We start from the raw sequence: 22,975 nt of genomic DNA on the forward strand, positions 1-22,975 counted from the left end.
AAAAAAATAGGTGATTGTTATAAAAAAAAAAAAAAGCATTCGGTTGAACAAATAGCCGTTTTATTCATCTCCTCTTCTTCTTTTTGCTTTTACTACTACCACTCTTGGATGATGCTCCATCAGAATCGTCTTCACTTTGGCTATCATTCGCTGTTAGGCTTTCGCCCCAAATAATGTCCATGGGAAATCCTTCATTTGTGGACTGAGAGGAAGAGTAATCAGAGTTTCTGCGAGACAGGTATTCGTAGGGCGTTTCGGTTCCTTTCTCTGTTTCCTTGAATCCAAGACAAAAGGCGAAATCACTGCCTAGATCAATACCAGATGCATCGTCATTGTCGTTTGCATTGCTCATCAGCGGTAGTGTACCAGAATACGGTGAAAAGTGCACAGCTTGAATAGGTGGTGTAGGGCCAAGATGTGCTGGTGGTCGAGGACATGCTTCCAACTTCCACGCGTAGATAGGTTCCGTCTGTGCCAGTGTGTCTTTTCGCAATGTGGGTAGGAATTCTTGGTAGCGCGGATGGACAGAGATGATACGAGAAATCAAATCAGAATGGTGGGCATCAGCCATCAATCTTAGCTGATTCAAAATCAACAAGATGAAGCCACGGGTTTCTGTTTCATGAGAATGGATTAGCATCCATACCTTTTCAAACAAACCGACACACTTACCTGTGATTCTCTTCTTGTCCTGATATTCATCAATGAGTCTCGTAATCAAACTCTGCTTTCTGACAAGCACAATTAATGTGGGTTCGTAATTGATGGCCAATGTCAAACAAACGATTCTATAAAATAAGGTATGATAAATATTGCTGGAGGATTTCTCGAAAAACGAGTTGACGAGAATCTTCCAGAAAGCAGTGGGAGTAGATGCCAGCATCTGTGTCTTCTCATTTGCATTGTACAGTGTTTGATAGATAATGTCCAAGAGGTCCATGTCTGATGTTGTCAGAGGGGCACTAGCATGTGACAATGTGTGTATGCGTTACTGAGCACTGTATATAATCCCACTTTTTCAACTTACATTTTCGTGTTGATAGACTGTCGGTCATTCACAAACAATGAACAGAAATCCGGAATATGCTTCACTAGTAGATCTTGCGATCGCAGCGATATATAATACAATGGTCCTTGCACAGGCTGAGACAGTGAGGAAGCTCTGGTAGTCAACATGCCACTATAGATTCCGCTATGAGTGCCTGGTATACATTGCGAATACCGCGTCATCTTACCTCTTTACCAGCAATTTGATAATACTTATCATACGTTCTCTTTCTTCGGAAGGCGGATTATTTATCACCTGCTTTACTAGGACTTGCATAATCTCTGCTCCCTTTTCCTCCTTTAGTGCCTTGAACAGGACGTCTCCGTTATCCACTTGAGATGCTTCTTCTATCACTCGAAGAAAGAACTCTTGCGCTGCTTCCACATACTCTGGATGCTCTGTTTTCATGCATGTCTATGTGAGTGCCTGTGTCCACACTCTGTCTGACGGTACACACCTTTCATTTGCATCTTGCTTACAATCCACTCCAAGAATCCCAATTGATACAACTTTTCATGGCTCTTTTCACGCTCTTGCTTTGTCTCGGGGTTGATATCACGCACAAATATCAGGCTCAAGATGGAATCCATAACAGAGCTTTCAGTCAAGTAAGGCAGCATGTAGTTGAATACAATCGAGGCATTGTCCCGGTTAATGACAAAATCCAACATGTCACATGGGTGGCGTCTGACCAAGTGTTGAAATATCTTGAAAAAGTGGTTGAAATTACCATGTGAGTTTGGCAGAAACATCTCAAACAAATGATTGACTGTGTCCGTCATTAGTAATGCGCCAATCTTGTTGTTACTACACCTACCAATGTCATAGAATTTGGCATTTTGTACCCATAGATGATTTGCTGTTGTTCCCGATAGAAACTCCATAGCATGATAGGATCGCTTGAGCGCATCAATATCGTCAAAGTTTCGCTTGTGCTTGCTGTACTTGAGCTTTGTCTCGAAATCACAGGCTTCCAGATCGACTTTTTTCTGCTCCAGATCCAAGCGAGACACGTGCGTCATGAAGATATCCATCATGCCTATAAAAATCATATGTAAATGAGAAAGTCTTGCCCCCCCCCTCTTCTATCCTCATCCAGCACTCTTTTTTTTTTACCTTCCAGAAACAAAACATTGACAATCTTGGAATCCAAGCGAGGCGTACTGAATTGCAACAGCTTCTCTATCAGAGCTACTGAGGTTGATTTGAAGGTGGCTTCTGTCACAGCAGTAGTAGCTGCTGTTTCCTCTTTTGCCTTGGCTACTTCCGGCAGCACTTCCACCACTTCACTGCCAGTTTCCTCTTCCAGAATCTCCTCTTCTGCTTCTTGTATGATTGTTATGGCATTATTCTTATCGTCATTCATCTCATGACCACTCATGTAATAATCAAGGCTTTTGTTGTTGTATAAATAAAAGAGAAAAAGAGGGAGAGAGAGAGAGAGAGAGAGAGAAAGAGATGCAATTTAAAAAAAATGGTGTTATAATTTTATCAATCCAGCTTTTTTTAGTAATTCAATGGGTTTGCAATGAAGCCTTTTAAAAGCAGTCTCTTGATTTACTTTCTCTTCAAGGCATCTAGACGTCTTGCCAATGCATCAAAGTCATTGGGATCCTCCGTAGCAGCATTGTTGTTGGCTGGTGGCCCTGCTGGTGGTGGTCCTGCTGCAGCATTGGCCTTCTTCTTCATGGGTGAACTGGTGGGTATGTCGGGTAAATCAAACCGAGATTCATCCTCATCCGGCATGGTAGGGTTCTGTAAGGGAGGCAGCATCTATCACCAAGTGATTAGGTAATGATCTCAATGCCATGGCACTGGTCTACTTACCTCTGCTTGTCCTCCACCTCCTCCCCCGTCACTGTCCACTTCATCTTGGTCATTGTCATACTCTTGCTCTTCTTCTTCATGCTCAATCAGATTTGATCTCCATTTGATATCGTAGGTCCGAGCAATCTCTTCCAAATAGCGCTCCACAAGATATGAATCAGGCGCATTTACCTGCAGTTTCATGACAATCTACTCGCAACAAAAGCGTCAGTATCTACAGCAAGGCTGAAATGCAAGATGCCTACTCTAGGATTCACTCGCTCGTCTTCATTTTCCAATGCTTGCATCATGAATTCCTTGCCATACTTGGATGCCAACTGATCTCTGACCTATGTTCAGTGATTAACAAAACCGACATGGCGCCTATCTACAACAGCACACATTACCAACCCGAGCTCCTTGACCTCACCCACACGAGGTGCAGCCCAAATAATGGTATTGACAGCCTCGAAAATGCTTGGTTCGCATGTCCTTTACAACACATTTCAGTACATGAGATAGCAAACACAAACCATCTTACTTGTATGATTCCAGTAGCCCAAAGCGTGCCAGTAATAAATCACAGTACAGCTCCAAATTCTCCATGGCTTCAATCAGCAGATCATCGCGGATAATGTGCTCTACTCGTACACGAGCGCTCTCCTCCTTGCCCTTCTCCAACAGTGTGCCGATTTCTCGTCTGTTTTGTTGATTCAGCGATGTCTTCTTTGCTTGAAGCATCTTGAGTCTGTTGATGCTTAGCTTCAGTTGTACCTTGAGTCGAGTGGGATTATACATTGGATGTGTTGCTTTAAAGAGAAAAAAAAGAGAGAGAGAGAGAGAGACACTTTTCCCGACAATGCCCTTTTTTGTCACTCTCTCTCTCTCTCTCTCTTTTTGCAGTTGGTTGCCCTTGACTACACGTGATTGGGCTACATGTCGAGTATTTGGAAGCAAGCAAGATTTTCATTCTCTCTTTCTTTTCTCTCCTTTCCACTATCAAAAAGATGAGCAGCACACCGAGCCTGAATATACGTCGTGTTCTTGGAGATGAGACGGATTCGGATCCCAACATTCAACTGTTGCCATCTTCACCATCAACGAAACCCAGTAGCAAATATTCAGTCAAAGATGAGATCCACATATTTGATGGCAGAAACACTCCCCAGAACATTTCAGTATATGGGTTCTTGCTAGGCATGGTCTGCAGTGCAGGCATCATGTTTGCCATCTTGAGCGACTCTCATATACCTCAGTTTGGCATCTTTCTCGCTGCTCTTTCACTGTTCCACTTTTTAGAATACATTGCAACGGCTCTCTTTAATGCTGACAAGCTGTCCCTTGATTGTAAGTATCAGAGATCGTCATACTAGCAGAAAGATCTCATTCTATACACACAGCCTACCTCATCAACCACAGCGCCCACTATCATGCTGCGCATGCTGCTGCCTTGATTGAATTTTTGGTCGAGTACTACTTGTTTCCTTCCTACAAGACATTCGGCTGGATCAATTATGCTGGCTTGCTGCTGGTCATCGTTGGCCAAGCCTGTCGCACGATTGCCATGTTTTCTTGCAGACACAACTTTTCTCATCACATTGTCGACTACAAGGAGAATGACCATGTCTTGGTGCAGCATGGTATCTACAGGTAAGCAACAGTGCAATCAACATTAGCGGTGACAACTAACAACACACACGCCCAGCGTAATGCGACATCCCTCTTATTTCGGCTTTTACTGGTGGGCCATTGGCGTGCAAGTGCTGTTGATCAACCCTGTCTGTCTTGGTTTGTTCGTCTACTGGCTGCAAAAGTTCTTTTCTGAGCGTATCCAGTACGAGGAGCACACATTGCACCGTTTCTTTGGTCAAGAATGGATCAACTACAAGTCAAAGACACCTACATTGATGCCTTTCATCGCATAATTTGAACGAGTCATGTGTTTACCCCTTTGTTTTGATATTCTCACGACGACAACGATAGATAACAACATTGCTCTATAGACTCTTTTTATTCCTTTTCTCTCTTTTGTTTTCTTCTTAACCTATACATATACAACATGGCACCCATTCACCAACACCCTCAAATGTCCTATCTATTAAAGTTACCAAGTGAAGTGCTGGAAAAGATCATTGATTTATCGTCCATGATAGAAGCGAGAAAAGACGAAGGACACCAGTTCTTGGGTTGGTCATATCCAGAGCACAGCTACGTCCATCTCAAGTCCATTGCACTCTGCTGCAGACGACTGTATATCCTATGTGCACCATTTCTATGGAAAGACAAGGAGTTTATTCTGCCGCGCGCAGACGATGAAAAAAGTGCCAATGCAGCAGTACAGATGGCAACAGAGATTCTATCCAAAAAAGCACTGTTTCAGCAAGATTACTACCTAGGCGACTATGTGCGCTCGCTGAGCCGTGATTTGACCAGTGGGCCCCACTTTGATCTGCTCAACTCAAGGCTCATGGCTCAGCTTGTGTGCAACTTGCGTGCTTTACGGATAGATTTCCACCCATTGGCTAGATCAGATCATTATGGATTACGCTATTTCGCTGAATACTGCCCTCAGCTCAATGAACTCTACCTAAATCAATGCCGTGATACATTCAATGACTTTCTATCGTTAGTGCAGTACCAGCCACCGTTGATATCGCTCACACTGACCAATTGCACCATCAAAGAAACAACGCTAGAGAAACTGGCCACCACGCTGAAGCCTACCTTCATCTTGTTACAGCAAGTCCTGATAGAACCACCCACAAAACCGAAAACAAACACCCATTTAATAGATACACTGAACCAAGCAAATTTGCATCCCTTTCATTACCAAGATACCCAAGTAACTGCCATACCACCGAGATTACTGCAATCACTCGCCGCCAACCACCTCTCTCAGCTCGCTCTCACCACAGATTCCATCTCATCATCGCTACTGGCGCAGATGGCGCTCTCCTCACCTCATTTAGAAAAACTGTCTATACTACTGCATGAATTAAACCCCTTCCATGTGCAACAAGCGCTTGCCAGCGTGTCTCGATTGACACATCTATGTACCTTGTCATTAGGATTCAAAAAGTTCTATCCAGTCACCAAAGAATGCGATACACTACCATGCCACGCACCATCAGCTACTTGGACCGCCCTGGCAAAACAGCTACCATCACTGCAGCTACTGTACATTTCGGCTTCACGGCTAGTTGTGTCGTCTGATTTCATCCCCACCCTTATCAGTACCTGTGGCAAATCCTTGAAGAATGCCATTATTCACAATCTGGCACTGACGCAAGATCCGCACATGACATTGGAGAAAGACGAGGAGCTCATTCGCAATGTGTATTTAAAGGAGTGTGCATCCATCACCTACGACATCAACGACTGGATTGGCAGTAAAAGTGATTTATACACGTTTGAAGAAGCCAAGAAGAAGGGGTTTGACTGGTTTAGTGATGCAGATCAGGTTTGCTACATAAAAGGCTTTGATTCTGCTGGATAACCTTATCAAAAATAAAGTGAGAGAGCTCGCTCTGCAATATTTATAGAGAGAACGAGTTAGTTAATATACATAGCAAAGTAGGCAGCGAAGCTGCATCGTCGTTCACTACCCAAAAATATGCAAATCACAGCAACATTTGGGCGCATTTGAGCTGTGTTCTCTCGCGTTAAAAGTCGTTTTAGACTGCCAGAATAACGCCGTACAACTGCTTTCACCTGGCACTTGCTTTCTGACACCTTTGCTCAACTTTTTGGGGACCAAAAAAAAAAAACATCGTCAAAAATCTACCAAAAAGCATGAGGGGGTAACCTCATGGAAGTTATCAAAAATCAAATGATCGCATTTTTGACCCCAAGAACGAAGACTTTTATTATGGTACATATCAGTTCAAAATGTTTCTATCGATCCAAAGTAACCCCCCCAGAAGACTTGTGTGTGCAACCTTAATATGTAAAATCTCGGCATTTTGGCCAAAAACGTCATTCCGTATTTTTGGATATTGCTCAATAAGCTTGTTCTAAACATGCATTATAAATAGCACCGTTGGATGCGCCATGAAAAGAACTCTTAGAAAGCTTAAAGAAGTACTTTTTTTTTTTTTTTTTTGTAGGGGAGTCGAGCTCCAGGTTTTATTTAAAGTCCTTTAAATGTCATGCTGAGGGATAGAAAAGACTGTTGGTGGACCCAATGTCTGCAAAGAAGGGGAATAAGATATTTTTTGAATTAAGTTGGGAAAGAAATCTACTACTAATAAGGTGCGACACCTAGAGCCAATACAGTCTTGCGGAAATCGTCAAAATATAGATAATGGATAAGAGCACAAAACACCAAACGAGGACATCAGTACTACGCCAAAAAAAAATCAAACAACTTGCGTTCACCAGGATTTGAACCGGGATCCTCCCGTAAGCTTAAAGAAGTACCGCATGATCATGACAATTGGTAGAGTCGAACTTTGCAAAATAGTTTAATCGAGTCGAAAAAACACGAAATTTATCCAATCTTGAACGGATAGCATGTTCTGGGCTTAAATAAATTTGGTGGTGGTGGTGGGCGACGGTGCTGCTGGCTGACCAAAATGCCTTTCCTGATGATTGCAATGATGATTCGGATGCTGACCAAATGGAGATCATGAATTGGAAAGAACCATATCCTATGATTCGAGTATTTCATATAACTGGTAAAATCCTCTGTTAATCGCTCTAAACTTTGAGTATTACATAGAAGGCAAATGCCATTACTTATTGGATTGCACAAGAAACAAAGAAATTAGAGCAATGTTGACATTTGAGCATATTTTGAGCAGAGCGATCTACTTGATACATTTGGAGAGCATCAAGCAACAAATTACTACTAGGTATCAAGGCAATGTTAACATTGGAAATGCCTTGATTTGATATTCTATTGCTTTGTTTAACATGCCAATCATCAAATGCTACATAACAAACCAAGAAAGATTGCGATCTCTCGGGCGCAATGTCATGCTCTCTTTCTCTCTATCAACCACTCGTAAAGATCTTGCGATAGGAGTGGGGTGTATCGGTGACTACCTTGCAGACATTCGTCATTTGAAATTAAAAGGATTTTCAGGTATAAATGGGGCTAAAAAAAATTTATTTCATTTCTTTTTTCTTTCTCGTCTACATTTCTATTTCATCTTTTTTTTTTTTACCCACCATATACACACACTCACCATGGCCTACGAAAGAAACACTGCAGAAGGTATCCGGCTATGGCTCACAGCTGAAGTTAGTTCTCCTGGTTGGAACAGCGCATCTATCGCCAAAGGTCTTACAGAAGACGTTGTCACTATGATCACACCCAATTTCAGCCAATTTGACAGTAGAGTAAAGCAAGGCGTCTTGTTAGCGACCATATGTATGCGAAAAGGCGATCTAATGCTTCTTGGTGACAATTTAAACAAGGTAAATGTTTATTCTTTTTTTTTCTATAATTCTCCTTTATTCCTTCTTGTTTGCTCCCACATACAAGAAGGCTATGTGAAATGATGCTTTTCGCTGCTGCTGTTGTGATGAATGTTGGTCTGCACGCAAGTTTTTTTTTTTTTTTTTTTTTTTTTTTTTGCTGTGGATTTGCAAATGGCAGCGTATTGAAAGAGGAAGGATGTATTTCCAGTGTCCACAACATGTGCATGAATTGAAATCTTTATATTTCTTCACATGCATGATGGTAGGCATGATTGTCATCTTTCGCAGCTTCAATATGCTGAAGAGGAATTCAAGTTCGACTACTGGAATACAATGTTTCTACTTTTTTGCTTTGCAATGCTATATACGTTTCGATATGGTATCAGCAATCAAATAGGTGGGCCTATTATATTTCCGTGTGAGTTTGTACATGTTGACTCATTACAAGGGGGTATAATTCAATTGTGGGGATTATGCTACAAGTTGAAAGGGTAAAGACAATATTTATATCATAGCTTAGAGTTTTTATCATTCTCTTTATCAATAGTAAAAACTTTGAAAAATATATATATATATATATTCTGCTACCTAAAATAACCTTTCATTCTTTTTCATATTAAAATTGCAAATATTGTGGCTCACAATTGGGAGATGGTATGTGTGAGGAGAAGGCAACACAGCATGCATGTGATCTCCCCAGACAGACAGGCAGAATACGTCGCGTGGAGAATACAGCTCGACAGATTCATGCAGCACATATCGCAAAGCACAAAGCATTCATTTCACATGGACAGATTGCATATAGAATAGCCAGGATTTACTAACCCAAAACTCTCTGTATAGATCATTGAACTATCATTGCACGACTCGGACGACTTTGTACAAACAACAGCTCACATTCTCAAGGACTACCCCAGCGCTCAATCGTTTGATCTCAACATTGATGCATGGTCTCAAAGCTTTAGAACCTTGATGCAAAGCATTGGCTCTACTGTTGAAAAGAACGGTATCAACTTTCATCCACCAGAAGACATGTTGTTACAACACAATGCGAGAATCACGCCCAAGCACGCTTCACCTACGTATACCGACCGCAAATCTACGCATGCTCAGCATTTCACATTAACCACCAACGCCAGTGACATTATCTCGGCAGAGGCAAGACATGCTCGCTTCAGTGAACTGGTTGAATCCGAGGAACGCTCCGAAATAGCTGAAGCTCAACAAGCTCAAGTATTATCACAAAAGAGAGCAGGTGCAGAGTTGAGTAGTAAAGCCAAACGTCTCGCATCGCCTACTTCCACCACACCCAATCCCTTCCCATTCCCAGCACAGCATTCAGCTCAAAATCCAATTGCTCTTCCTGGTGCTGGTAGATCTCGTACAATTCCTCCTCCTAGAAGCGCTTCCATGGGGTCCGTTGGCGCGTCTTCTTCCTTGTTCACAAAACGTCCTGCAAGACCCACCGGTGCTGGTCCAGGTGCTGCTGGCAATAGTCTCTTTATCAAATCAAACAGACCTGCTGCTTCGGGCCAGCGACCCATGCCAAGATCCAGCACAACCAATTCAAGTAAGTTGACCATTCCTTGCACTATGATTGTATGCTGACTAGATTGTATAGTGTCAGGCAGTAACTTGCCAAGAGGTCTGCAAAAGGTTCAAAAGACGCAAATGCTGGATTTCAGTGCTGCGACCGCCATTCAAGAAAACGCTGCTTCTGAACTAAAGAAGGTGGAAGAGGGTATGTATTCTAATCCCAATGGTGCGTGTATGATGTGTGTCTAATATGGTGGCTGTTATAGATAAGAAAGCTAAAGCTGAAGCAAAGAAGCAAGAAGCACTGGAAAAGAAGAAGCGTGCTGCTGAAGAGAAGCGCGAAAAAGAGGAGCAGAAGAAGGCACAGAGGGCAGCAGCTCTGGCAGCAAAACAAGCAGCTCAAGCAGCCAAGGAAGCTGCTGCTAGAGAAGCGAAAGAAGCCAAAGAGGCAGCAGCGAGAGAGGCAAAAGAAGCCAAGACAGCAGCAGCACAGGCTGAAGACGGTCTTACATCCCCTACCTCTGCACCCACATCACCAAAGACGCCCACCTCATCGCTGTCTCCACAAATCAAGCATGAACATGTCTTTGCTATCCCAGCCTTACCTGTTCATCATGCTCAACAACAGCAACAGCAGCAGCAGCAACAACAGCAACCACCACAACCCGATGGAAAATTTGCCACCTTTTAAGCCCGTATGCTCTATAACCGACTTTTCCTCATTGTAACCCCAATCTCCCATTCTGACGACATGCGCATATAAATATTCACATTGAACTCACCCTCCCTCTATCCTTTAAATGCTTTATTGTTCATAGCCACCATCCCTCTCCCTTAATTGCTTTAACCTTATTTCGATAATAAATGATTGATCTATAGCTCAAATGTGGATGCATTGCTAAATTGCTCCGACACAAAATGCATGGCCATGGAACCAGACTTGAAATGCATGATGAGACATCAGAAAAACGCGTAAATAAAGCAATTTATCACCGTGATGAGCCTAATTGACGCCCCTTTCTTTTGGGCAAGAGTGACAAGTACGTTTGTACTGGTTAAGGTTTGATTGAATATAAACAAATGACGCATGATTTTTCATGCGTTCCAAATTTCGTGACTCCTTGGAAACCAACATTGGAGTGAACCAAAAGAAAAAAAAGTGGCGTGTGAACTCATCTTTACCTTTTTCTTTCTCGGGTTCATTTCAAGCATGCAAAAGGGACAGGTCCAAGTACAGGAAATAAGTCATCTGCACGTAAGTGGAGGCATTCATATGCATTGTGTGCGCATACTCAACCATGGCTAAGCAGCATCCATTGGCCGTCGAGAGCCATCTACGTCCCAATCAGATGTTGGCAGCCGTCGATGCTCGACAAGAGCAGAAAAAGTCTCCTAACAGTAGAAGAAGACGAAGAGGCAGTCGAAGAAGATCATCAGCAATTACCGAGACCACAACAGAGGAGGAGGACAAGGAAGAAGAAGAAGAAGAAGAAAACGGGCATGACATGGGAAACCAGGCGCAACCCTCAACAGACAATGATCCGTTCTTCATGGCAGTGCAGCAACAGAGCAGCCACAAAAGCAGACGTAGAAGCTCACACACTGGCGTCAGATCCAAAGCAAAGCACAGAGCAAGTCTTTCCAAGAAAGAAGAAAAGGATGAATCGCCGGCATTTCAATCACTCGTGGACATCATCAGCGAAATGAAGCGGTTGCCATCCATCTCCATCACTCCGGACACAAATACTGACGAGTCCACAGCCACAGCATCAGCCATAGACAAGGATGTAAATGCCTGGAAGCGAGTGCGTAGACACTCAGAACCACCACTAAAGATGAGGCAGCAACATCAACATGACAACAGCATCAAGAAGAATGGCTCTGTATTACAGACAATCAATGAGCAGCATCAGCGATTTGGTAAGCCCGTCTTTATAAACTCTTTCTTGCCTTTGGAGGAAGAAAAAGACGGGGAGAACAAGTATGCGGATGCGCTTGTATCACCACTGAACAATGACAAAGAGCATATGACGTTGGTAGCACCTCCTCCCAACAGAAGTCGAAGTCAATCTGGTGAGTTTAGTATGTGTACATGTTGATCAACTTGGGCGCACAAATAACAAAACGTGTTTGCTAGTGCCAAACACTTTTGTCAATCAACAGCATTCTACCAGTCAGGATCACCCCACAAATGGCAGAAAACCACTGTATCCTGCACACTTGAATCCCACTGAAGCAGCAGCAGCAGTGCGATCGCGTGTCTTGTATTCAGGCATGCTCAAGGTAGACATGCAAGACAGCTCTGAAGCCAATGTAGAGTGTGAGGAATTGGATGCTTCCATCTATATCTTTGGGTCCAAGTACAGAAATAGGGCGCTGAATGGCGATCAAGTAGCTGTTGAATTGGTGGATGTGGATGACATGTTGAACGAGAAACTGACCAAGCGACAGGTGCGTTATACAAGACGATTGTCTGCCATGTCGCTGAACGGAGGCCCAACCGCCGCCGCCTCTTCAATCACTTCAAACGGCGGCCTGTCGTCCATACCTGAAGACAACAATAGTGTGCTGTTGGATGCTGGATCAGAGATGGCAGAGAGACCCAAATACTGTGGCAGAGTAGTCTGCATCCTTGACAGACCCAAAAACATGTTATTTTCAGGGTAAATCATAGCATACACATCTATTCTATAAGCTACTCACTAGACGCTTGTGCATAGAACCCTGTCCTTGTATCGCCCTCACGCTAAAACCTTGGATAACGGTAGTCGTGACAAGAAAGAGACACATGGCCCCAAGATTATCTGGTTTATTCCTGCAGATAAGCGACTTCCACTGGTCGCTGTACCCATCAAGAATGCGCCTGCCGACTTTATCAAATACCACGAAGAATACAAAAACAGAATCTTTCTGGTAAATACCAATGTGTTTCTACTACACGTATATATGTACTGATCGGCATTGGTAACTGCATTACAGGGCAACATCTTGCGCTGGCCAGTGACCTCGTTGCATCCATTTGGGTCGATTGAAAAGGAAATTGGATGGGTTGGCGAACTAGCTGTACATTCAGGCATATTGATAGCTGACCATCATATCAAGGATGCCAAGTTCTCTGAGCAAGTCATAAAAGCAGCTGCTTCTACGCCTACCAAGGTCTCACATGAGGACAAGAAAGGGCGTCGTGATTTATCGCAGAAGCAATTTGACATCTTTACATTCGGCGATGCTAATCAAGGTACTATGAGCTCTGACTCGGGTATAGGATGAGAATTAACACGGCTGATTATGCTATAGATCTTGACTACGCTTTCTCGGTCACTCCAGCTGAATCTGTTGAAAAGGGCATCTATGAAGTCGGTATCCATGTGTCTGATGTCGCTGCTTATGTCGTTCCTAACACGCCCTTGGACCGTGAGGCGCGAGAACGATGCTGTGCTGTTAGTCTAGTAGACAAAAAAATACCTATTCTTCCAGAGTCGTTTATGAAAGCACACTGTCGCTTTGACGTGGGCAAGCAACGATTAGCCTATTCAGTCATGTGTCGTTTTACAGAAAACGGTGTCTTGTTGCACGCTTGGATTGGGAAAACAGTTGTTAAAACAAAGCAGCATGTGGATGTCAACCACTTGACTACAGATGCCAGCACCCTACTGAAGCTTTGCAAGAAATTACAGCACAATCGCCTGCACAAACTGGGTGGCGTGAGTCTTGCACACGCGTTTGAAAAGTTTACATTGGCTGACAGCGGCTACCCTCAAGACATTGAACGCATTCATCAAACAGAACAAGATGTTCTCATTCAAGAGTTGCTGATTTTGGCCAATATCGAAGTGGCTCAAAAGGTATCAACTCGATTCCCAGATCAAGCCTTGCTGTGTAGACAAGCGCCAACCAACATGTCCAAACTGGTAAGTGGTATATCATACTCAGCTCTTTAAATATATGCTAATGTCTTTGATAGGCCACTATCCAGGATTACTTTGATAATATACCATCGACAAGCACAATTCAGGGCTTGCTCAACTTGGTTAAAGAGCAAGAGACTAGCACAGAGAAGCAAGACACGTTGGTCCACATGATCCGTCAAGCCATGCCACCCTCCAAATACTACAGCGCTGGCTCTGTTGACATTTCAAAATTCCGCCATACCAGCTTTGGTGCGTCCATTTACACTGTGTTCACGGAACCCACTCACAACTATGCATCGATCTGTGTTCAACGACAATTGGATGCTGCATTAAAGGGAGAGGGTCAAGACAGTCAAAATACCGATTTGGTTGACAAGATTGCTCGTTATTGCAACTCGGCACACTTGCTCAAGATGGCTGCTGAACAGGAGAGCAAGAAATTGTACACTGCAGCTTACATTTACCGTCAGTGCTTGAATGAAGAGGTCAAAAAGATCACAGTCGACTCGTTTGTGACCCAGCTTAAAGCAGATTCGTTGCAATTGTATGTGCCTGAATACGATCTGGAGCTCTCGGTAGTCATCAATGATCAATCTCTGCCTGGTAGACAGCACAAATATGATCCCGTGTTCCATGAAATGGAACTTGCTTGGTCAGACAACAACAATGGTGATGAAGAGCAGATCAAGCAGACCTTGAAACAATTGTCTAGGGTGGCTATCAGTATTCTGGTCGATATGAAGGTAATCAAGCCCGTCTTTCAGGTTGAAATTCTCAGGCAGTAGTAAATGCCTTCCCCCCCCCCCATCCGCTTTTCAAATAAGGTTTTTTTTTATTAGTGACCTGAAATAGGTGTGAGGCATCATCAAATAAAAGACATTAACACGTGTTCTTCTTTATTATCTTGTTCTGTTTAATTTATCTGTAGTAGCAATCAACTTTCTGCTCAATGGATCCACCTTGTTGATTGTCTTGTTCAGTTCACTGTTTTGACGATCCAGCTCTGTGTTCATTGTCACAGCCATGTTCTTCAATCGAGAAGTGGCATCACCCAACAAGTCCAAATTGTTATCAATCTCATCCTCAATCGCATCGTCCTCGGAATCTTCTTCAAACTGGTATTTACGACGATCTGCTTCTGAGCGACCTCTTCTCTCCGTGCGTTGATTGCTGTTCATACGCGCAGTCTCTTGAATACGAGCATTGGACTCGTACTCGAATTGACGGATATTGTCGCGCTCAGCCATATGTTCCGCATGATCTCTCTGCTTGCTCTCCAATTCTCTTCTCTCCTTTTCCTTTCTTCTGAATGGATTGGACACAACAGGGATAAAGATAGATCGGTTGAGCTGCTTCAGTTCGTCTGCTTGGTTGGATGCCTTGTCAGAGTAAGCCTTGGACAGATCTAAATGTCTATTGACATTGGCAATTTGGGCTAAAAATAGAGTCGAGTTACACCACAGCTTCATTTGAGGGAATGAGGGCTAATTTACTTACATGATTGCTGGCCAAGCATGTTCATGGTGTTGGCGGCTGTGGCTTCTGTTTCATTGATTTTTTGCAGCGCAAGACGAGTGCTTGCCAAGGAATCTTGCTTGATGTTTTTGATTTGTTGCTTCATACCAGCCACTTGTACATCCTCGTCGTCCTCATCCTCATCACCATTGCCATACAGATTGCCTCCCCGGCCAGTTCTACTGTTACCATAATCGCTCTGATGACGGGCATTCTGCTGAGGTCGTGATGAGTAGTCGTTGCCTCTGCTGTTGTATGAATCCTGACTATCATTTTGTCCACCAAACAGTTGATTTCTTTGATCTATATCATTGCCATTGTTATAACGACCGTATCGACTACCACCAGAAGCAGCAGAAGGGGTATATTCTTGTGATGGTTGCTGCGAGGTATAGGAAGGAGCAGGAGAGTACGATGGAGCAGGAGAGGATGGTTGGCTACCTGATTCAAAAGGGTTGGTAGATTCTTCCTTCTTTTCCTTCTTTTTCCAAAACATTGTGTGTATAATTCAAGTGAAAGAAAGGGTGAGAATAGAGATTCTGGTTACTCAAGCTTTTATAGCAATTAAGAAAAAGGCTGGTCTCCCTGTGTATGGCTCCTGGCTAATTTTAGATCTACTCTAATAAGGTATTCAGGCACCATCAGCTTATCACAGCAGGACATTTATAGCACTTTTTCAAATAAATATATCTTTATTAAAGTCTACCATCAAGCTCATGAGATTCATTCACCTCTAGTGAACTTCTATTTTGTAGTTGCGTATACTCTTGCTGTGCTGGTCGTCTGGACAGATCTCTTCGAGAGAGCCAAGAGGAAAATTTGTCAAACACGCCGCCGCATTCTCTTGTGTATTGAATGTTGGACGTTGCTTCTGAGCTATCAATGCGTGCTTCGTATTTGAGCACATCCTTCACTGTCACTAAACCTCTCAGTCTGCCTCGCTCTTCCAGTAGAACAACACGAGGGCCCAGTTGTCTGAACATGTCCATCACAGTTTCCAGGTACAGCTTTGGATGCACTGTAATTGGTGTTTGATCCATGTAGGAGCCAAAGTCCAGTACTTCTGAAGAACCTCGTAGATCTCTGTTGGTATCATTTATATGGTCTCCTTCATCCAGACCAAGGTTAGTGAGGATTTCTGGCTCATCTCCGTCAGGTGTAAATCGACAAATAGTGTCATCGTGGGCCTTTTTGTTGACTTTTGCTTTTTCTATCAAATTTCGTTGGTATCATTGTCTAATGCTGCAGGGGGGGAGGGGGGGCAGAGCTAGCTTACCGATCAGATATCTCAGTTCAGATCGACCAATGTAACCAATGAGTATCATGGACCGAGAATCATCGACCACTGGAAATCCTTGAAAGTTTGTATTCTCCAAAATACTCTCTATTACAAGTAAATGAGAGGTGTCAGGTCATGCCAGACAATCACGTCGCTCCTTACCTATATCCCTGAATGTCATACCAGCAGCCGTCATCACTGTCATGTTTTCCTGCATGACATGCGACACTATGTTGCGTCAGTCAATCGCTTCCCGGTCCTCTTCACATAAAGCATTACCTGGCACGTTGAACACCTTTTCATCATTTTCCAAAATGGGATATCCATTCAGTCGAATATAACGGTCAGCAATGCCACCAGATCCAAACCATCCGCCGACTGCACGAGTAATCATCAAAGTAATCTATCCATGATGGCTTAGATCATGTCATAATTTGCATTTCAATGTATTTCTTACCATAGTAGGCAAAATATACGTGATCTGACCAGTCAGCTCAAACATAATTACCACAACAGACACTATAGAGAGCTTGTTAGTAATTCCAGCCATACTCAAGCATCACTCTGGTTTACCGGTGATTCTCATGACACCACTACAATGATAAAACAGTCAATAAAGCAACATCTCAAATGAGCTCTCTGGCATCTTACCATAATGCAGCTGCTGCACCGAGAAAAGCATATGTTCCTGGAGTAATACACTGCACATCACTGGTTAATGCAATCTCAGTCCATCCACTTTTTAGCTCATCTTACCGGCATATCAGGTCGACAGGACGTAAATAGAAAGAATTCTGGATCAGATCTATGTGGCCATTCTATAAATAACAGCTCGCTATGCAATATAAGCAACCTACTCTTGCCAAGATTTCACCAGCAAACCAATCATTCTTCCAAAAGTTGCACCAATGGCCATGGAAGGGACAAAAATACCGCAAGGAACGCGAGCGCCGTAGGTCATGATGGTGCCAAAACAGCGAAGAGCAGTGGCTACGAAAAGCAACAGAACCATACGGCCAGTTTCGCTTTTGCTGTGGCAATCCCCATTAGCTTATGCTCTGTAATCTCACAAGCCAAGCACTATGTCTTTGTTTACTTACTCGCATAGACCATAGTAATTTTCGGTTCCTGCACCTTCGCATTCTCTAAACAAGATGCCCATAATCTCAGTCATGTCAATCCTCAAAAAGACATTGGGATAAGCAAGAATAGCTGTTACAAATGCGAGCACAGCAGCCTCTGCAATGGGATAGTTTTTGAGTACATTCTTTCTGAATTGAGCGACAATCAGATTGTACTTGATAACCAGCGCACCGTACAAACCCTACGCTGTGGTCAATATCCGCCTGAGTATCTCTCAGTGATCTACATACTTACACCAAATAATCCAATCACCAACACAAATAGATACTCAAAGAAATGCCAATCTCTGTCATAACTCACTTGAAACATGACTAATTTACCCGTTCTAAAGGGATTCATCGCCTACGATAATAACCATCAATTATTTGACAGAAGCAACGGGTGTTGATGCTCATACCTGGAGTACAATAGTGGCAATCATGGCACAAAAGAAACTCTTCCACATGGTTCTGTTGGGAAAATGCGTGCTCATTTCTTCCAATGCAAATAGCACACCTCCAATGGGCGAGCCAAATGCAACTGCAACGCCTGCAGCACTGGATGCTGTAAGTATCTCTCTCATTTCAGCTTTACTCGTCTTGAATTTTTTGAAGCAACGAGAAATCACATTTCCTACACAGCATGCCATGTGCACTGAAGGGCCCTCTTTACCAATAGACAAATTCGAAGCCACAGCCATTGTCTAATGTATAGCCTTAGCCAAAGATTACACATACAATCCTTGATCTCCATTTGTCATTTACCAAGCCGATACTCTTCATCACTAATGTCCATCCGCCTAAGAATCCCTTCATCACAAATCCAGCTGCCGTCATGTGTGTCAATCCTCGATTCGTGTATTGGTATTATCGTATGTGCGCTTACCAATGATACACTTGATTTCTGAAATACCGGATCCAGCAGCATAGGGTGCATATCTCTTGACCAGATAAGCACAGGTTGTGGCAAACAAGGTCTAGTAACTGTAAATACTTTTGCGCTGAGACTTGAATTCCAGGTACTTACTGCCCACATCACATAAAACAACCATTTGATGATATAGACATCAGGCCCTAAATGTACAAACTCACTCCATGTGGTCCAATCGTTGCAAGAGCCACTTCCTATGAAAATCTTCAATATTGTAGGCCAGTGTCCATCATTTCTGCCTGTGATTTACCGTCCTCCATTTCCCAACAGCAAAACTTTTGATTCAGCCACCAAGCACTTGAACAATAGCCCAATTTTATGTCAGACAACCAGTCTGTTACGATGGCAATCAGTGCTGACATGAGTCCAATAGCCGCACCTAAGTGTAGAAAACATCAGCCAATGCATCTGAAGAAAATATTGTCTGTTTCGCATGTTACCAACGAGCAATACAACAATCCAAGATTCCGTAGATTCAAATGTCAAATGCCACCAGGCACGCCATGAATTGTCGTTGACATTCAAGTTTTGCACAGAGGATTGTCTGTATCTTTCAAGGATGGCGTCTCTAACCCAATCTTGGATAAAAATCAAATGTCAGTGTTTTATGCAAGGAATGAAATGGTCTTCGCGTTTGTTGGATCTTGTTTTACCAGTCGTAGAAAAGTCTTCGTATCTTCTGATCTGTGCCAGCTCTTCTTCAATATGAACAGAGGAATTTCTTCCATGACCACTCATATTTTATGTAGAATATTGCTGAAAAAAACAAGAAGAAAAGGGAATGAAAAGCGGTTTTTAATCAACCTGATAAATATACCAAATTAGGTAAGACGATCACCATCCGATTTTCAGTGATTCAACGGCTCTATACTGGATAGCACACTTCAAAATGATGAGCAAGTCTTTTCTACTCGATTTGTTGAGTACGTGAGTGCTTTTTCAACATCCATTATCTAGTAGATTACACCATTAGTAAGCCATCATGTAAGAATTCAGTCGATCCATTTTTTTGAGTAGCCTACGTCACTATAAATTGCTATTACAAACTCAAAGATAAGCAGCCTGACAAGAATCATTCAAACTGTTGTATTCATTCTAAATGCCCATCACGTTCGAAGCACTGCTGCGGGCTCATTTGATGCAGGCTTATTCTTTCGATGCTTGAGATAGCCCATGAAAGTGTTACATGTCTACTGCATTTGAATCGTTCAACATCTGTTGATGCCCCTTGTTACTGATCGTTTTGAATGGAACAGTGTATATTTTTGCTTAATTCAATTTTTTTGCATGGATTCCTTCTAAAATTGGCGCTACTTTCACAAAATAAATTGCTTGTAGCATCTATCACAAACGGTATACGTTTTATGCAACTATAAAAGTGAATGTAACTCTTTACCGACAAAGCTTATTGTTGTTTCAGCTCGTAATGGAGCTACTAGCTTCAACTGTGTCATTGTAATAAGCACTTGCTTATGCTGCTTCGAAAACCACACAATTCACATATTCCAAAAGCGACGAGCCTTTGACATGTCAATTACTATCTTAGCAAATCAATGTAAAGTTTTGAGATTGGATACAAAGGTTAATACAAGCATAGCATCAATGATAATTCTTTATGCGTAGGAGAAAGTCCACCATCCCTTCCCATCCAAGCAATCATGAGGGGCAGCAGAATCAGCTTTTGCTCTTGCTTCTTTTTAGGTGAGGCTTCGGAAGTCGTATCAAAATCAGATAATACAATGCAGTTGTTCAGGCTGTCATATTCTGTCATACAAATCAATACACCTAATATTACCCTCAAGTGCCATAGGTATGAGGTCAATAGGTAATACATATGAGTTTTTTCAAGGTGGTCCGTACCAAGCCTGTTAATCTTTATATCAGTAGCTTGCTTAACACTTGATCATAAGTCTGACAAATGTGAATAAGAAATCAATTTCTCGTAGCCTGTATCTTCAAACATGTGATTACGACAAAAATATAATTAGCATTAGAATGGGCCAAGATGACAAAACAACAAATTTTTAAGAATTTGAGTATTTGAGCCTCTGTGGAGTGTGCGCTATAGTCCTTCGCTTTCAGCCCCTTGACAGTAGTAGAAGATCCTCTTCTTAATACCTCTTGCATTAAAAATAAGTATCTACATGGCTTGCTACGTACACTCAATTGGTATTAAGCATCGCGTTTGTAGTAGCAGCTATCTTTTTGTTTAAGGCTTTAGGATGCTCGTATTTTTCCTTGAAGTATTGGTACCGATCTTTGAGAGTAATATGGGTGCCATTATCATCCAATTTTGAAATAAAATCAATAATATTGCTATGAATCCTGCTATAATTTATGAAAAGTAAACCATTGGATCATTGTGGTGGAATATTACTATATGTTACTTACTCTTCCTTGTCTTTGATTGTAACATTGGGTTCTTCGGTGGTGCATTTCACAATGATGATCCCTAGCTTCATATACTCATCACTAAAGACACTACTAAAATTTTTGGAAATAGAGCTGACAGCCTGTGCATAATTCCTCTGGCTTTTTTTCCTATAAACATACAGTCAAATTTGATATCATGTACGTGCATTGCATATATTTCCAGAAGGCCCTTTTTGGCGGTTTATTTTCTGATCCCTCTCTGGTGTTGCGGCTTCTATACTTCATTTGTTGCGGTCTATTTTCCAGTCCATCTTGTAATCCTTGTTATAATCCTTGAAGTGGATTTTTGTCAAGAGCCATTATATTCAATACGTATTGATTATTTGACTGCAGGCCAGTCTTGTCAATTTATCTTTCCAGTGCTGTCTTAAATCTTGCCATGTGGTAGCACTAATCTGAGATTGGTAGTATAGTGTGAAAGATTGAGTTTGTGTTTCAAAGAATTTTGAAAATGTCACTTCAGTAGATTTGAGATTTTCAGTGCAGTCTTTAAGAATAGGAGGTAAACGAGCAAGCAACAGCAGAAGCGACATATCAGGCAAGCTAAACAGTTCTGGAAGATAACTAGGCAAGCAAAGCAGCACCAAAGACAACCCAATGAAGCAACAGCACCAACGAAGTGAAAAGCACCAGAACCAATTTGACGAGAAGAAAAAAGGTAAAAACAAAGAACTGCATACTATAAGAAGGATTGACGCCAACGAACCGAAATCAATTATTCATTGTAACAGTGAAATAGGAGCTAAGGCAACAAGCAGATAGAAATACTCTTAACCTCTCTTTATTCATAATTAGGATAGTGTCCAATAAATTTGTATTCTACGTCTCTATCTACATATATTGTTTGTTTTATATTTTTTGTCAAGCAACTGTTTAATTAGAATTCGCCAATAATTCCGTTATCTAGTAGCGTATTGCTGATTTATTTAGCCACTTATCTGGTGAATCAAGACCGGTATTCTAGAATACAATTTGTGAGCCATGCGCATGCGATAGCTTTCATTATTGAACATGTATGTTTCAAGGCTCTATTTATGTTACAACGCATTGCATACCTTTGGTATATACTTCAGTATTTGTCGCCTCTTCTTTCTTTAGAGTATGCCACTCTTGCAATTAGTATGCAGCAACTGCAGTTATTATACAGTGTTACTTATCTTGGATAATAGCTTGGCTCAAAAAAGATGAAATTTACATTTGGATATTTTCTGATGGAAATCTAATAATATAGTTTATCTCATCTTCAAAGTAATGAAATGCCAAAATGCCAAAATGCCGAAAGCTGGAGTTGTTGCATTATTATCATATGTTTCTCTTTTCTTTCGTATTAAATGAAAATTGGTTCTTATAATTACCAGAATACAGGATAACAAGAAATTCCATAATTAGAAGTAGGGTTGCGACTTTTCAAATTTCGACACCGGAGTTTTGGTCAATTTGAGCCCCGCTCTTGCCCTTTAAACGATGGTGCAATTGAAATTTGCATTGGTAGCATGGTTGTTGAGAAAAGGGTGATTTTAGAAAATAGCTAATTTTGAGTAGATGCTGCTGTGGAATTTGAGGCTTTATAGACTAAAATTCACGGAAAAAAAGAATAAAAAAAAAACAGTAATGTCAACTTGATAAAGGTATATTTTATTATCAAACTGACAGGTGTAAAGTAAACTGAAGTCTCTCTACTGGCCAGGTAGATGATCCTACTTATATACTATAACAATGGATAAAAGTTCTATTAATTAGATTGACAAATAAGTCAACTCAGATCAACTAATGTCTAATCATGCTAAAAGACAACTCCAGCAAGCTAATCATGATTTAGCTTTGCCTGGATGAATAATTAGACTCTCATCCATTCTTGCTAGTTGCAGATTATCTTATATATCTTATTCTCACGTACTTCAAGATAATTGCTTTCTATTGAATAAACCCTCTTCTGAAATCAAGTTCTCGACAAAGAGGTGTATCCGAACA

The 22,975-nt window shown here is 41.9% G+C and overlaps 8 protein-coding genes across 8 annotated transcripts; 4 read left to right on the plus strand and 4 right to left on the minus strand.

Moving 5' to 3' along the window:
- Nucleotides 1–64: 64 nt before the first annotated feature.
- Nucleotides 65–2,429, minus strand: ATC70_004179 (uncharacterized protein; the record flags this gene model as incomplete). The annotated part of the gene is made up of 7 exons (XM_064823489.1): nt 65–615; nt 673–962; nt 1,028–1,180; nt 1,236–1,446; nt 1,506–1,817; nt 1,866–2,087; nt 2,165–2,429. 7 exons carry the CDS (start codon nt 2,427–2,429, stop codon nt 65–67), a joined length of 2,004 nt encoding a protein of 667 aa, XP_064688314.1.
- Nucleotides 2,430–2,605: 176 nt separating this feature from the next.
- ATC70_004180 (uncharacterized protein) lies at nt 2,606–3,652 on the minus strand (the record flags this gene model as incomplete). The annotated part of the gene is made up of 5 exons (XM_064823490.1): nt 2,606–2,821; nt 2,876–3,064; nt 3,121–3,204; nt 3,262–3,346; nt 3,396–3,652. The coding sequence occupies 5 exons, from the start codon at nt 3,650–3,652 to the stop codon at nt 2,606–2,608; spliced, it is 831 nt and encodes a 276-aa protein (XP_064688315.1).
- A 209-nt stretch (nt 3,653–3,861) lies between these two features.
- On the plus strand, nt 3,862–4,779 carry ATC70_004181 (uncharacterized protein; the record flags this gene model as incomplete). Its single annotated transcript, XM_064823491.1, has 3 exons — nt 3,862–4,201; nt 4,255–4,504; nt 4,560–4,779. 3 exons carry the CDS (start codon nt 3,862–3,864, stop codon nt 4,777–4,779), a joined length of 810 nt encoding a protein of 269 aa, XP_064688316.1.
- Nucleotides 4,780–4,913: 134 nt separating this feature from the next.
- ATC70_004182 (uncharacterized protein) lies at nt 4,914–6,350 on the plus strand (the record flags this gene model as incomplete). The annotated part of the gene is made up of 1 exon (XM_064823492.1): nt 4,914–6,350. One exon carries the CDS (start codon nt 4,914–4,916, stop codon nt 6,348–6,350), a length of 1,437 nt encoding a protein of 478 aa, XP_064688317.1.
- A 1,694-nt stretch (nt 6,351–8,044) lies between these two features.
- ATC70_004183 (Cation_ATPase_N domain-containing protein) lies at nt 8,045–10,505 on the plus strand (the record flags this gene model as incomplete). Its single annotated transcript, XM_064823493.1, has 4 exons — nt 8,045–8,275; nt 9,122–9,848; nt 9,900–10,019; nt 10,081–10,505. 4 exons carry the CDS (start codon nt 8,045–8,047, stop codon nt 10,503–10,505), a joined length of 1,503 nt encoding a protein of 500 aa, XP_064688318.1.
- Nucleotides 10,506–11,024: 519 nt separating this feature from the next.
- Nucleotides 11,025–14,510, plus strand: ATC70_004184 (uncharacterized protein; the record flags this gene model as incomplete). Its single annotated transcript, XM_064823494.1, has 7 exons — nt 11,025–11,069; nt 11,125–11,887; nt 11,952–12,477; nt 12,535–12,727; nt 12,794–13,052; nt 13,112–13,725; nt 13,779–14,510. 7 exons carry the CDS (start codon nt 11,025–11,027, stop codon nt 14,508–14,510), a joined length of 3,132 nt encoding a protein of 1,043 aa, XP_064688319.1.
- Nucleotides 14,511–14,624: 114 nt separating this feature from the next.
- ATC70_004185 (uncharacterized protein) lies at nt 14,625–15,736 on the minus strand (the record flags this gene model as incomplete). Its single annotated transcript, XM_064823495.1, has 2 exons — nt 14,625–15,160; nt 15,223–15,736. 2 exons carry the CDS (start codon nt 15,734–15,736, stop codon nt 14,625–14,627), a joined length of 1,050 nt encoding a protein of 349 aa, XP_064688320.1.
- A 199-nt stretch (nt 15,737–15,935) lies between these two features.
- On the minus strand, nt 15,936–19,309 carry ATC70_004186 (uncharacterized protein; the record flags this gene model as incomplete). The annotated part of the gene is made up of 18 exons (XM_064823496.1): nt 15,936–16,450; nt 16,517–16,624; nt 16,682–16,747; nt 16,799–16,922; nt 16,977–17,038; nt 17,093–17,112; nt 17,171–17,220; nt 17,276–17,324; nt 17,377–17,550; nt 17,620–17,843; nt 17,897–18,004; nt 18,060–18,344; nt 18,406–18,467; nt 18,527–18,617; nt 18,668–18,765; nt 18,822–18,950; nt 19,012–19,149; nt 19,225–19,309. 18 exons carry the CDS (start codon nt 19,307–19,309, stop codon nt 15,936–15,938), a joined length of 2,388 nt encoding a protein of 795 aa, XP_064688321.1.
- Nucleotides 19,310–22,975: the final 3,666 nt, after the last annotated feature.

This window comes from Mucor velutinosus (assembly GCF_035048745.1).
Source record: "Mucor velutinosus strain NIH1002 chromosome Unknown tig00001540, whole genome shotgun sequence".
NCBI classification, from domain to species: Eukaryota; Fungi; Mucoromycota; class Mucoromycetes; order Mucorales; family Mucoraceae; genus Mucor; species Mucor velutinosus.